The sequence below is a fragment of the Spizellomyces punctatus genome, assembly GCF_000182565.1.
Source record: "Spizellomyces punctatus DAOM BR117 chromosome Unknown supercont1.1, whole genome shotgun sequence".
NCBI lineage: Eukaryota > Fungi > Chytridiomycota > Chytridiomycetes > Spizellomycetales > Spizellomycetaceae > Spizellomyces > Spizellomyces punctatus.
In genome coordinates, this window is record NW_015971537.1 from 2,056,256 (window position 1) to 2,070,597 (window position 14,342).

Genomic DNA, 14,342 nt, shown 5'->3' on the forward strand with positions numbered 1-14,342 from the left:
CAGTCCAATCTGAGCGCAGCGTCAACAGCCTAAGCCACTGGAAGGTGACTTAGGCGGTTGTTTAAGAAGGGGGCAACGCCTCAGGCTGGCAACAGAGCAGGGAAAACTCCTCGCGGTGCGCGGCAGTTGGATAGCTGGAATAATGGGATTTGATGTGGTGATGCCGGTGGAAGGTTCAGACCTTCGCTCGTTTTTTGATTTTATTTATCGATATATGACAATGGCTACAGGATGTTTATTTTGTTTATGGTGTTGCGGGCATGTTCATGTTGTCTGTCAATACATTTGAATTTCATGCATGCAAACGAGGATTGTCTAATCGAGACCCATTTATTGTGACGGAAAACTCAGTAGCTCTGAACTACCAATATACAAGTGACAGCCATCTCCTGCTCGCTAAGGTTGAGAGGTTAAATCAGAGTGCACGGATATGAGGAAGAGTACAAACATACCAAACGATGTGAAGCGTATATATCTATTCTTCTTTTTACTAGGGGAATGATGTCGCCTTGGCGATTTCGATATGTAAGGACCTCATCGTCCTCCTTCCCTTCAATGCTCGGTTCTTCATCAAGAGTGAAATAGAGTCGTACGTTGGGCACGTAGCTCCATGTCGTTCCTAGAGCTGGTTTCGTTCTTTCTCTCCGTGCCCCTTCTTTGCCCCCAGAGAATGGTCTTCCAACATCGGTAGATTTGAAATCTGATGAAACCGAGTAATTTGTTACCTGGACGGGGGCGATTGTCCATAACTTTTCAGATGTAAGTAGAATTAGAGACAAGGCTTACCAGTATGGATATACCGTGTGATAACGCTATCGATTTGAGGATTTGGGCGATGGTCATCATAATGACATACCCTGTTCACAAAGATTAATCATTTAGCCTTTAGCTATGTACGTCGTTAGGGGCTGGGCGTTCACCTTGACTTTGTCCATATCCAACCATGGGGGACAGCAGAGCACCTATAGAGTCAATTATCAACAAGCGCACCATGGAGAAGAAGTCTGTCGTCTATTATTGAAGATAACAACTTTCAGCATGGAAATAGTATCAAGTTACAAATCGGAACCCATCACAAACCTTGTCCGCCAAACTCTTTTGTACCTCCTCCATAATGTCCACCAGAGAGAACGCATCAAAGCAAGGAATACACCGCACCCGCGACAAAATGTTTTTGGTATCCTATCGAGCAAACTTTGAGTACCACGGTAGTCTGACCGTTTTGCGTCGATGGATCTGTCGTTACCATTCCCGATTCACGCGACTGCTGAAAGCGGTCGCTGTACGTATACATATCACTCAGGCGGGAAGCGGAGAATGCGTTGCCAGAGTCAATGTAAAGGACAGTGGCGGTTGGGTCATCCGCGGTTGTCGTAATTGCTGTGAAAAAGCATAGCTAAACGACAGTTTTTAGTATGATATTCACCCGACCGCAAGGATATTCAACAATCCAAAAGATCACCTGCGTTTTACCGGTGGCTGGCGGGCCGGCAAACTCTACAAATTCTCCCAAAGCCAAACCGCCTTCCAAAAGCTGATCGATCCTGGTAGGGTAAAGTATGAACTTTCAATCTTTGACTACAGCACAACACCATGGTGCAGTCCTTACCCAGGACAGCCGGTCGACAGAAATTTGTGCTGTGCTCTCTGTTCCTCCAAAGCCACGTCACCTGGCGTCGGTTTACTTTGGGAAAGTTCAACTACTGCGTCCGTTAACAAGTTCAGGGTCTGTCAGAAAAGTAAATACATGACCTATGTCAGCTTCCATGACGTTCGTGACTGGCAAAGTTAAATGGTCATGCCTCATTACTGAGTCCGGTTCGACACAATAGCTGTCTATCAGCGAGGAGCAGGTCGCGGACTGCACCGAAAAGGTAGTAAGTAATGGAATTCGTCTGTGAAATCTCGCCCAGTAATGTACCAGTTCGGATGCCGACGCTTGCCAACTTATTCGTTGCGTCAGTTAACTTATCGTCATTCCAATCAATGCTAATGAGGATCGTCATAGAGCGACCCTCCAAAAAGTTCAAAACACGACGACAGGCAAAGCCGATCTTGCAATGATGCCTGATTCGGATGGCCGGACTTTCGGACGGGAATCCGCGTCGGACTCGCTCAACTCCAAGAACGACGATTTTCACAGAATTTATCCTGCAAGCATCATGACTAGCGTCGCACATATTTTCCAGGATGCGATACGCTCAAGCTCCAATCATCGAAAGAATACCGTCGCTTTGAGAAAGTTGCACCTGCGGAAGGGTCGGTCACTGGAGCAAGAATTCTGCCAATGTGTCCTGCACATTCTACCGATAAAGAAGGGAAACCCGGAGGCTGAACGAGCCGTCAAGTTTTTGACCGCCTATCTAGACGCAGTTACTGCGGAAGTCAATGGAGAAGGTATACTAAATGCTATCCCGAATGCTCAGACAATGTATCTGATTTTAATCGCACATGTGCCTTAGTCCCGGAGAACGCAAAGGAGTTGGCCGACAGCCTCATTTACACGCTTTTGACACTGTTGCTGAAGGGATTTAAAGCAAAGGATAAAGTAGTACGATATCGCGTGTGTCAGATCGTCGGGATCTTGTTGAACCCAATGGACGAGTTGGAGTAAGTCTTTCCAAGCCACTGCTTCGAGACGGCCGTGCCCAACCTATCACCTATCTAGCGACGACACATTTCACATTGTGAGGGATCAGCTTATGGAGAGGACACGGGATAAGGAGGCTACAGTGCGCATGCAGGCCGCAATTGCACTCTCACGGCTTCAGGTAGCTGTCCGCATAACAACAACCCGATGTCCTTGCAAACTGCAACATGTACTGATCGCTACATGATCTTAAGGAAGGTGGAGATGAGGAAGAAGATAAGGTCATTAGGGAGTGCTTGATAAATATGCTTCAGTATGACACTAGCGCGTAAGTTCTTGAGTCTGGTTCTGCTCACGAAAGTGAAGACTCGCTGACCAGCCGATGTTTTCTGCAAAAAAGCGATGTGCGAAAGGCAGTGTTGTGGAATATAGAAGTGAACAGTGCCACATTACCGTATATTTTGCAGCGAGTTCGAGACGTTGATGCTCAGGTCCGAAAATTGGCATTCTCAAAAGTGGGAGATGATGTGGAAAAGATGACGTTCCTTACCGTCGATGAGCGAGACTCCCTCTTGCACAATGGCTTATCTGATCGGTTGGTGTGCCCTGTATACGTGGTTGTATATAGCGCCGTCGCTGACATCAGGTTGTATTAGAGATACCAACGTACAGAAGAGCTGTTTGAAAATGCTCTGCGAACGATGGGTCCCTGAATGTAACGATGACTTAATCGACGTATGTTGGAGGTGTGATTCTTCTGATTTGCGCAATACTGAATATGGCTCATGTAGTTCCTTCGTCGAATGGATGTCATCAATGGCCATGCGGCGGAGTCTGCAGCTAAAGCATATCTCTTGGCAAACCCCTCTTTAACAATTCCATATGATGGTATGTTAATGCTGCTCAGAAGTGAAAGATCCGTCTCTACTGGTATTGATTTCTCGACATTAATAGAGGAAACTTGGAGTAACCTGGACGTGGAAGAAGCCTTCTTTCTGCGAACCGCGATAGGTTTCTTTGCGGAGAACAAGGTATAGGAACTCCAAGACGAACAATCACCCCATTCGCACTAACCCCAATGGTTTTCAGATGGAGGAGGAACTGGAGGCAGCACTCCCACCCTTGCTGCATCATTCGGAGCTGCTTCAGAGATACGGCCTTCTGCTGGCGCAATCAGAAGATGCAGAAGAGAGGATGGCGTTGAGCTTCATTCTTAAGCAGTTACTGCTAACAGCGGAGATGCAGGATTTCACTGATGAAATGGGACGACGGGAAATTCTTGTCAGTCTAAGTAAGGAGCACTCCATATATTTCAGAACCGAATATCAGATTAACCTTGATTGCAGGGGACATGCTCAGCTCTATCGATTTATCGAAAGACAATATACTCATTGTTGTCAGCATACTGAAGACGCTGTCGTTGAATGAGAGTGACTTTACCAGGTGCATGTCGTACTAATTTGTCGTCAATAGCGTGATGAACTCATTAGTTCTGTTGCTAGGATTATCATCGAAGTGTTGTATACAATATACGACGTTGATATGACTGATCCCCAGTCCACGGTACAGTTAAATGCTCCAATCCACCGACATGTGAATTTACTTAGTTATTGAATCACAGCAGGAAGCTGATACATCGCAAACGGAGGGCATGGATGAGGTTGAAAAGTCCGTATTATTACTGAAATGCCTGGATATTATCGGCTGCGTGCTGGAGTGCACCGAACAGGTGAAATTTGCTATTGCACGATGTTATGTTGATCTCAATACGGACCTAAAAGATTGTGGCTCAACAGGACCTCAGAGATAACGCATCGATGAATGGGATTCTGGATAGCTTCATCCTACCATCATTAAAAAGTGATCATCCAGCGATACAGCAAACGGGTCTCCAATGTCTTTCGTTAGCTTGTCTCCTGGATAAGGTAACCTAGCTCGTGGCGACAAATTACGCGACCTTACTCACCGCAAGTCGATAGTAGTCACTCGCCCAAGCTCATCTTCCTCTGTTTATGAGTGCGTTCAACGACAGCCGGCAGGAGCTTTCAGTTTTGGCTCTTAAGGTACGTATCCTGTTATTTCAATAACGTTTCTTGTAGCATGTTCTCATGGTGTTTGGTAGGTTTTCTTCGACCTTACTATTCTCTTCGGGACCGATCTTTTATCAGATCAGGGGGTCCGTTATCTTCAGTACAATGTCACAACGCATCACCCACCTAACATCATTACGCTTTATTAGCTTTTAACTGAGCTGATCAGCGAGACGCTACAATGCGACGATCAAGAGCTACTTACCCTGGCTGTTGAGGGCGCCGCAAAGTTGATGATGCTCCGTTATTTGACAAATCAAACCGTAGGTCTCATTGCGTGCAAGATCCATTGATGCATTCGAATGCGCAATAACCTGCCTATTCTTGCTTTTCAGGTGTTGCAGCAGCTTGTGGTCCTGTACTTTCACCCACATACGAAGTCTATGAATAGACTGAGACAATGCCTCAGCTACTTCTTGCCTGTCTTTGCACATGCGTCGCATGCTAATCAAGCACTTCTGCAGACGGTAGACTATTTTCGTTGTTGTTCGGCACCTGCACAGGCACACTCACTTTCGCCTTTTGAAGGTTGTGGTGCCATGTCTGCAGATCTTGATACAAGAGTACGCAGTGAGCAAGGATGCCATGATCCAGCCAACCCAGATTGGGCAGCAACTTGTGGATTGGACAGATGTGAGAAAAGTCGTACAGTAAGTTGCCAGATGGTTAATAACTAAATTTGCGAGGGTTACCTTTGCACTTATCCCTGGAATGCCAGATTTGAACAGAAAGAAGAAACCATGGACGAAGGGCTGCATGGCGATATGGCGATTGAGTTGCTGCAGGCCGCCGTGCAAGAGGACGACCCTGGTATGCTCATGTTTAAGAATGTGCTGCCAACATTTCATGACACATTTCGTTTCTCTTTTTCTTTAGGTACTCAAAAGATCTACTGCCAGTTGCTTAATAGATTGCATATTGGCATTTTTGTCGGTATAAGACGGTTGTGTCAAATCGCAGAGTTGCTATGCTCGTTCTTGGAGGTCAGTATGTCATCGCCTTTGTTGTTAAAGACAATGCGATAACCAAAGCATTTTCGGAGTAGGCGCTTCCCAAGAACTCTCCGGTGCTCATTGGGTTAAGAAAGTAAGTCCAAGCACGGAATTGTGCCCAGTTGGTACAAAAACCAACTCTAATGATCTTGATGTAATTACAGATTTGCACGATTTATTGCGGACATCGAGGAGGACAAGCTAGAGCATCACGACGAAGAAGAATTTTTAGAAAAACAGAAGCTTACTGTTTTATTGGGAGAGCTGCGGATGGGGCTAGGTGGGCCGCAGGAGACAGAAGTAGGAAACGAGGAGGAATAAGCCCTTGTATTGGGATTTGCCTCCCATGAGCGGATCACGTGGCTACTCGATAGATGCTTGCACTTTCGAGATATTTTACAACAGATCAGACCTTCACGATGACAGTTAAACGATGGGCATTCAACGTAACAAAGTGGCAACCTACAGATAAAGTATGGATATGAGGCTTCTATCTACCTATCTACACCAATGAGAATCTGACTGAATCTCAAGGAAATTTCATGGTTATGCGACTTGTTGCCACCAGCAGAACGAGAACGCATTCAGCGTTTCCGATTCCCCATAGACAGCCATCGTGCTCTCATAGGACAGCTACTCTCGCGCGTAGCGGTGCTATCTTTCCTTCCCGAAGGAGTACGTTGGAATGATGTTGATATCCGCCGGACAGAATATCAGAAACCATACTTGGTAAGTCAAGAACTTTGAACCAAGTGGGTTGTCACCGCTACTTTATCCATGGCGTTAATACAAGCACCGTAAAGATCAGGCCTCACCTCAAATCCCAGATTTGCTCTTCAATATCTCGCACCATGGGGACTATGTCGTCGTAGCAGCGGGATATGCTATCCATCTAGGGGTAGACGTTTCGCGAGTCGAAAAGCCGGACAACGAGTCAATCGAAGAGTATTTTGCCATATTCAAGTCGTACTTTACCCACCGAGAATGGGAGTATATAAACGATTTGACGAGTGGGAATCGTGATGAGGAGAGATTACACCGTTTCTGTCAACAATGGTGTCTTAAAGAAAGCTATGTCAAGGCATTGGGTGTCGGACTAGGATTGGAGCTGGAACGAATTGAGTTCCGATTATCGAATTCAAAAAGATTATCTGATGAGCGGGTGCAGGTGATTTGATTGTCCCTTTACAACTCGTTGATGAACCGCGATAATAACGCCATTGATATCCAGGCGGTTGATAATGACATTGTCGTCCTACAAGATGGAAAGCTTCAAAAGGAGTTCAAATTTGAGCTATCGTACGTTGATCCATTGCACCCGGTAGCTCTGTGTTATGCTGCGAATGAGACAGCAGCGGTGCCCGACCGACAATCATTATCAGCGACGGATGGTGCATCGCGGTTCTTCAGAGTGATGTCCTGGGACGAAATAGAAGCTCTTATACGACAAGCTCAAAAACCATAGGATAGCCGATAGCATTTGGAAGATGGGAATGCGCCTATTGTATTTTCGTTCCCAACATTGCAACCATGTCCCTTAGCGAGGAACTGCAACATGAAATATGGCTCAGAAAATAGAATTAGAAAATGTATCTACAAATATCAAAAAATGGCCAGCAACGCAAACGCGCTATACAAGAGCCCAACAGGGTATGCTACGAGAAGTCGCTGCTCGCTCATTGACAGAACCGTGGTGAACATCTTTGAAGCTGAATATGTGCACCATAGCACTGACAATGCGCTGAGTATGAGACCGACAATGTGTCCACTGCAGGCGAAGGAAAATGCGGGTTCAATATCTGAATATTCGAATGGGAGACTGCCTCATACCTCAATTGTAATAAAGTAGCGACTGAGCTGAGTACAACCATCGGTAGAAGGCAGTAGCCCAGAACACTCGCGGTACGGTATCCGTCGATACCCGACTCGCTCATCAGATTGAGAATGGCATAGACTGATACACAACCCAACATTGCCACGCCGTATACATAACCGAAATTGATTTTTCCCGACTGCAAAGCGTTAATTACATTTAGAGTGCCATCAACGGTCCCAGCCGGAAATACATTACGCACCAGTAGTAGGAATCCACCAAACAGTAAGACGAACAATATCGGGCCAGCCAGATCGGTATCATCCATAATGTGCTTGTCTACTGCTCTCAGGGGATTCAACACCGTTACTCCCTTGTGAAGAAAAAAAGTCGGCATGTCTGTAAATCCAAGCCTAAAAGGTCTCTCAGTTATCTCTTCTTGGAGTTATTCATACCTTTTTCTTAATATGACTGAAATTTATTCCTAGCTCTAATGCAAACAGTAAGATCTCACAACGTTCCTTGCCAGCAATCCTCTTAGAGGCCGACGCACCTTCAAGAAGCGGTGGCTCATCTGCAAAGCCTCCAGTAGTGAACGCTGCTCGTATGGATGCCCAAGTCACTTCCCCCGTTCCCGTTTGTTGATATGCATAGGTGGAAGGCGGATACGCTTGGGCGTAGTTACTCGACCCCACATTTCCTTGCGTCCCGCTTTTCTCTGCGTATGAAAACTGTTGGAACTCGAGGTTCGTGCTGGGACTGTAGTAATTGTCTCCGCCCCCTTGAAAGAGAACGTTTCCCGGCTGCATAATGTCGAGCGAGTAAAATTCGGATGGGCAAAAGAGATGACACAAGTGCTGGTTGGCAAGTTTCAAGGCAGAGCGCGTTTGTTACGGTCCAAGTGACATTTTATGGAGGTGTGCCAGACGGTTTTTGCTTTTGGACATTATCGCTTCTTCTTTTTGTTTTGTTTGCGACCCATGAGAGATATAGGATAACTCCGATGCAGCCATTCCGTCGTCACATTTTGGGCCCGAGATATTGACCACGAAACAGCAAACACCAACTGGTCAGAGTCAAATGGTGGTTCGCTGCCCCGCTGCCGCAGTCCTGGTTTTCCCCCACTGCCAGTATCATATCCCTTGGTATCAGTGCAAGTATCCTGTCCTTTGTCTCCAGTCGACGGGACTCTAGTTGAGCATACTTTTTCAATCAGTGCGCAAAACCGGAAAGCGAACAATCAACATTGACTCAACGTCTTGGCATGCTGACGGGGAACAAGTTATCTGTCTTTTTTGCTCGATTCATAACCATCATGTTTTGACCATAGTCAAGAAAGACCTTTTAATGCATGCGATGCAAAGGCTCATCTCTTCACAATTGCACACAACAAGGTATTCTCAACCAACAACAGGTAGCACCCGATGGAGTTGCTTGCCCTTCCTCTTGTCCATCTGATGCAAATAGCCAACAAGATCCCCAAATGTTCCAAGAGAATTAAACAAAGCTCAAATACATCAACAGGCGGCAGCCATACATGCCGTCTGGTCGGGATCCCCTCTTGTTTTGCCATAAAGGATGGTTTAGAAGCTGCCGTGTCGCTACACGCCAAGCAAATCAAAACTCGCAAGGATTGCTGACGCGCGTTGCGCCCTTTCTGACCAACTTTCAGCTTCTTCCAAAAACATTTCAAAGTAACTGAAAGATATACCATGTCGCTGTTTTCAAGGCCCAAAAAGCAAAGTGAAGGCCCCTCACCTAGCCCCCTGCAAGACGGGTAAGGTCGTGCCTTGGCTCTTGGCCGTCTCGTTTTGAAAAGCCAGTTGACTTTTTGCCAAACACAGTCGTCGCAAACAGATTACCTCCCTTCATACCCACCAGCTTGCTGTCCGCGAACTTCAACCTGACACAGTCTATGAAGTCACAACAACAACACCATCAAGCCTTACTCTGCAATTGACTATCACACTCCCGCCTACCTTCCCGGACACGCCTCCCAGTATAAAGGTCAAACCGCCTGTTCAGCATGCTTGGGTCGATAAAGCAGGATACGTTATTGGACATGAACGTCTTGCGAGATGGGATGCCGGTCAGGGTATTGTTCTAGGACGACTTTTGAGGGAGATTATCCAAGAGTTTGCCATACGTCCACCATCTCGACCTGAGCATTCGTATCAGCACCATCACTCCCCAACGACAACAAGTGTACCAGGACCCTCTCTGATGCACCCACAGCATGCTCCTATTCCCGAATTTCCAGAAGTGGATCATTTATCACTCGAAGAACTCGATGATCTGCTCAAGAATGAAGAGGCTTTGGGACTGTTTTTTGAACAAATGGAGCATGTGAAAAGTATGAGACAGGTGCACGCAGATCTTGTCGTGGGGAATGAGGCTTTGGCGCGTAAGTTCATCTGGCGTTTTGTAGTATATCTATTGTCCGCTCATCATACATTTTCTTTCAGGACGCAATTTGGAAAAGGAGAATGAAATAAATGCGCTCAAGTCAAGCCTTACAGAGCAAGTCACCTTGATGCGGTCTCAGAAAAACTTGTTTGATGAAAATTCAAAGATTCGAGAAGATGAGCTCATGGTAATTCCTTGTTTTCGGCTAGCTAAGTTTGATCTTGATTGCTCAAGCAGCTCGTCTAGCGTTTCGGATCTGATTACATCACCAGCAAACTCCGAGCTGCTCTCAGTCAGTCTGATGAGCTCTCAGATTCAATTGCAACGTCATTTGTGGACGGAAAGCTCGGTGTGGATGATTTCTTGAAACAGTTCCGCGATGTACGAAAGGTGTATCATCTGCGAGCTGCAAAGCTGGAGCGAATATCACGAGAACCGGGGCTCTTGTCTGCACCTTAACTGTTACCCATATATTATAAATATGAATTATTTACATGTCTTGCACTGTAGTAGCAGACTGAAGATCCATCCCGTTGGTGAAAAATTATTCTGATTCCTCCTCCTCTTCCTCGTCTATATTTATCTCTGGTAGCTCGTCTTCGTCGTCGTCATCATTGACGCTGATTTCCGGTAGGCCATCGTCATCTGCGTCCATGGGATCGGCAGTATCGTCGGATGGGCCTTCTTTTGGCCCGACATTTTCCACGGGTGGCGTATCACTATTAGACATTGTTGTGGAGTCCATGGACACTTCATTTGGTTGATATTCGCGAGAGTGCACAAGAGTTTCTCTCACAATAGCCGTTTCCGTTACACTTTCAACTTCCTGCGTTTCTACCACCTGCAATGTTTCAACACATCAACCTTTGCAACTCGGTCCCTAGACACAATGTTTAGTTTGAAAACCCACCTTAAAGGCTATGTCTGGTACGACAGCTTTTCCGACTGTCGGCTGAACATGAACTTTGGTGACGCTAGTCCGTCGTTTAGCTGGAATAGCTTGGTCATACGTCGGTATCGCCCCAGGATTCGTAACAGGATTCGTAACAGGACGATCCGGTGCCACATCTCGTTGGTTCCCAGTTACGTTGGAGGACGTTGAAGCAATAGGCTCGAATTCGTCCTCTAGTGGTGATGCATACTTTTCCACCGTTGTCGTGTATTCAAATCGTGGCAAGCGGGGGTGAATAATCAAGTCTGAAACAATTAGACCTCGTTTGCAGAGCTCTCGCACCTGTGAACTACTGTCAGTATATTTTGTTACGCTGACAGTGCGCTACTAGGTACTCACTCGGACGTCGGGATGGTAAAGAAAGCTGGCAAAGACCTTAATCCCAAGTGCCAAGACATCGCCATTCCTCCCAGTACAGGATTGCATTGCCGCCAGCAGACATTTGAGCATCTGGTATTGATATCCATGCTTGGCGTCATCTGGCGCATTTCTTGTTGCAGATGCGAATACGCAGGATACCAGACTATGTGTCAGTGGAGAAATATCGATCTGATTCGCCTCGGCTTGTCCAAAGAGTATTAAATGTTCGAGGACTGAAAACATGGTGTTGGCCTCAATAATTAGCCTCAACAACACACAGTACATATAAGCGCCGACGTTACCATTAAGGGCCGCAATTCTCAGATCCCAGTCATCGGGAGCCTCTAGGTTTTTAGTTGTGTCCACCGAATCCAGCTTCCTTTTCTACAATAAAATATCCAATAAAAACGGTTGGATGCGGCTTTGGGCTGTTTAAGTCTTCACGCAATATTTACCTTTGATTGCTGCGCTGTTGACGGATCGCGCACCGATACCGGCTTGGTATAGGCGTTCATGTCGTGTAATACTGCTTTAGATAGGGTAGAGCTTCCTATTCGTACGATCTCGCACCCAAATGTGGCAATCGCTTTGCTGATAAGTTGGTAACCCGACAGTCGTAGAGTACTGGTAACGGTAACTGCGTCAGAAGACCATAGGAGAAAAACACCAACGAATGTAGCTACACACTGATGGTATCGTGAATGTTCCAAAGCCTTGGCACATATTGTCCATGTAAACTCGACGTCAGTCCAAACTTTGCTGTTTTATCAAAGGAATTTAGTGTTCATTCCGACCGCAAAACTGTGTCAAAGCCCATGATAGATACCGGGATAGTAGAATGGTCAACAGCTGGTTCGCGGTTATGCATACAAGCGGCACAAGAAGTCGGAGATACTTAGGCCCAAACGCGTTCCCAAGATCATACCACTGGGCGTGTTGGCGATTTGGTGAGAAATATCTGAGAAAAGATGGACAACCAATCAATCATACCTGAGCCTTCCCCGCACCGGCATACATCCGACGAATCAAAGCCACGACACTCTCTACGCGAAAGCTCTGAGTGGTTACGCTGCGTCACACCTTAAGTGAGTACTGGGCTGCGGTATGTTCCCTGTCATAGTTCACAATACCTTAGGATTGTTGATAGAACTGTAACTATCGCTTGGAGCTGTGAGATTCGCACCGGAAGCTCAATATGATAACCACCACTGACTGGAGGGAGTATCAGGCCATTACTTGCTTCGCGCGTGGTCGTTTCTGTACAAGTTTGATCTTAATTGAGGGAAGGAAACACTTTCAAGGAGGGCTACTATGCTACCTGCATCTATGGAAGAAAAGATTTCATCCAGCAGTTCTTTCACGGATGCGCATACTCTGTCGATGATTTTTGATTCTCCGTAGTCGCCCCCTTTTTCTCTCTTCAACTGAGCGAGCACGACTATGCAACCAGTGGCGGCGCGAACAGACTGTTTTTCCTCATGAAGACGCATAATGATGTCGAAGCAGATGACTTCAATCCTTTCAGAGTGGGCTTTGGCACCATTTGGAAAGGTGGTGATGATGTTTTGCAGATCAGCCAAGATGTTGGGCTGGATTTGTACGCGTCATTCAAAGATAGACCTATTTCGCATCAACGACTTGAAAACTTACCTCGACAGGAGTCGAGCGGGCTATAATATCACATATCCCAGTAATAACTTTCGCTAGATACATTTGATTCAAATCCCTCTGTAGACTGGGAAAGACCTTCGACTTCACCAGCAATTTGGTGACCGCGCGAACGATATCCCCCACATAGGTACTGTTCGGTGTCTTCATAGCAGTCAAAAGCCCATTGCACCAAGAGCGAGCTTCCTTTTGGAAGGCCGAATACGCTTGCTCAACGGATATACGTATCAAGCAGGCCGCTGCCCATTGTGTGGTCGGTGCTTTTGAGGACAATAGACTGCTGAGCCGTACCGACCATTTATGTAGTGCGGAGATTGCTCGCGTTGCAAGAGAGCCTTTGGTTAGGTTATTCAGGTCGTTGGCCTCCTCCGCTACATGGTGGAGTCGCCAAAGCAGATCATTATTCGTCAAGAGGTTTAAGATCCAAGGTAGATTAGTATGGACTTTTTCGTCATCCCCCAAAAAGTTTGCTGTAATCAGCTCGAGCTGTTGCGCGGGATCTTCCATTGGCTCGCCTTCTGCAGCCAGGCGTTAAGAAAAAAGTTCAACATGAAGCGACAAGCTTTGGATCTGTGAAAACTGACTGTGCCACCAGTCATTGAATTGGAACCCATTTGAACCATAACCCTTTGTTTATATTAGGCTGGGGGTCGATACCCGCAGTGAGCACATAGTTTTACGACGGCGGAATGGTCTTGTTTGCACTCTTTCTGTGCACGGATGTACTCTAATGGTAAATGTATATCTGAAGAATATGCGAAGATGTCAAGGACAGCTACTTTTACGTCGTTTGCATCCATCGCCGAACTTACGTTTAGCATCGCAATAAGGAGGATTCGCAGTGTACTTGCAGTTACATATTGAATACATTGATTGCTGTTTGGGCACTACCCATCGTTTTGGTTTGAAAGGAGTCCCGCGATGGCTCTCTAAAAGTTTGGAGCACTGTGTCAACATATGTCCTTGCTCCTCAAAGTGTCGGAAGTGTTTGCAGCTGCTGACGTACCATCACACCAAGGTTGGCTTCGACTCAAGCTAAAGAACGCATGAGGTCTTGCCAAACATCAATGAGATCCTCTCTATGATGCATACCCGCATGTGCACCAGTATTTTACTTGGCCTTCTTGCAATCCTCGTATATTCGCGGGGCCATACTACAAGCCTGTTCAGAGCCTGCTTGTTTTGTGCCGAGGAATGATAAGACATACCGTTGGAACACATGGACGTAAACATGGTGCCTTGTGAATATCTTCTATTTCGAGCGGATCTTTCGTTGGCTCAGAACCGGTCATTTATTTCAACTGGAAGGTAGCGTAGCGGCTGGCAAAAGACAAGTAGAAAACAAGCGACACGACTCGACTGCCGTTTATATCAGAAAATGTGACACATTTGTGGTGCTGAACTTTTAGTTTGTTTTGCATGTTGCTTAACAAGACCACTATATCTAGCACCATCAAAGAAACATGTACGA

At 46.3% G+C, this 14,342-nt stretch overlaps 6 protein-coding genes across 6 annotated transcripts; 3 read left to right on the top strand and 3 right to left on the bottom strand.

Annotated features, from left to right (window-relative positions):
• Positions 1-233: 233 nt before the first annotated feature.
• Positions 234-2,026, bottom strand: SPPG_00804 (uncharacterized protein). The gene is made up of 10 exons (XM_016749135.1): positions 1,922-2,026; positions 1,803-1,861; positions 1,610-1,728; positions 1,463-1,544; positions 1,247-1,396; positions 1,081-1,182; positions 921-1,011; positions 787-857; positions 453-725; positions 234-396 (listed from the first exon to the last, which is right to left on the bottom strand). Exons 1-10 carry the CDS (start codon positions 2,004-2,006, stop codon positions 331-333), a joined length of 1,098 nt encoding a protein of 365 aa, XP_016613173.1. The 5' UTR covers positions 2,007-2,026; the 3' UTR covers positions 234-330.
• A 37-nt stretch (positions 2,027-2,063) lies between these two features.
• On the top strand, positions 2,064-5,993 carry SPPG_08876 (condensin subunit YCG1; the record flags this gene model as incomplete). The annotated part of the gene is made up of 22 exons (XM_016757020.1): positions 2,064-2,397; positions 2,463-2,610; positions 2,669-2,771; positions 2,845-2,918; positions 2,991-3,185; positions 3,247-3,325; positions 3,382-3,478; positions 3,545-3,621; positions 3,680-3,881; positions 3,937-4,033; positions 4,093-4,153; positions 4,212-4,319; positions 4,387-4,515; positions 4,573-4,653; positions 4,713-4,766; positions 4,830-4,943; positions 5,016-5,147; positions 5,209-5,330; positions 5,399-5,490; positions 5,557-5,663; positions 5,726-5,766; positions 5,837-5,993. The coding sequence occupies 22 exons, from the start codon at positions 2,064-2,066 to the stop codon at positions 5,991-5,993; spliced, it is 2,604 nt and encodes an 867-aa protein (XP_016613174.1).
• Positions 5,994-6,091: 98 nt separating this feature from the next.
• Positions 6,092-7,137, top strand: SPPG_08877 (uncharacterized protein; the record flags this gene model as incomplete). The annotated part of the gene is made up of 4 exons (XM_016757021.1): positions 6,092-6,145; positions 6,207-6,401; positions 6,481-6,840; positions 6,904-7,137. The coding sequence occupies 4 exons, from the start codon at positions 6,092-6,094 to the stop codon at positions 7,135-7,137; spliced, it is 843 nt and encodes a 280-aa protein (XP_016613175.1).
• A 14-nt stretch (positions 7,138-7,151) lies between these two features.
• On the bottom strand, positions 7,152-8,504 carry SPPG_00806 (transporter YIP1). Its single transcript, XM_016749136.1, has 5 exons — positions 8,039-8,504; positions 7,941-7,975; positions 7,748-7,858; positions 7,503-7,684; positions 7,152-7,440 (listed from the first exon to the last, which is right to left on the bottom strand). Exons 1-5 carry the CDS (start codon positions 8,292-8,294, stop codon positions 7,275-7,277), a joined length of 750 nt encoding a protein of 249 aa, XP_016613176.1. The 5' UTR covers positions 8,295-8,504; the 3' UTR covers positions 7,152-7,274.
• A 609-nt stretch (positions 8,505-9,113) lies between these two features.
• Positions 9,114-10,419, top strand: SPPG_00807 (uncharacterized protein). The gene is made up of 4 exons (XM_016749137.1): positions 9,114-9,262; positions 9,330-9,889; positions 9,951-10,078; positions 10,138-10,419. The coding sequence occupies exons 1-4, from the start codon at positions 9,198-9,200 to the stop codon at positions 10,348-10,350; spliced, it is 966 nt and encodes a 321-aa protein (XP_016613177.1). The 5' UTR covers positions 9,114-9,197; the 3' UTR covers positions 10,351-10,419.
• SPPG_00808 (uncharacterized protein) lies at positions 10,334-13,413 on the bottom strand. The gene is made up of 11 exons (XM_016749138.1): positions 12,854-13,413; positions 12,522-12,792; positions 12,334-12,460; positions 12,194-12,272; positions 12,030-12,130; positions 11,891-11,962; positions 11,659-11,827; positions 11,506-11,587; positions 11,183-11,436; positions 10,802-11,125; positions 10,334-10,732 (listed from the first exon to the last, which is right to left on the bottom strand). Exons 1-11 carry the CDS (start codon positions 13,376-13,378, stop codon positions 10,436-10,438), a joined length of 2,301 nt encoding a protein of 766 aa, XP_016613178.1. The 5' UTR covers positions 13,379-13,413; the 3' UTR covers positions 10,334-10,435.
• Positions 13,414-14,342: the final 929 nt, after the last annotated feature.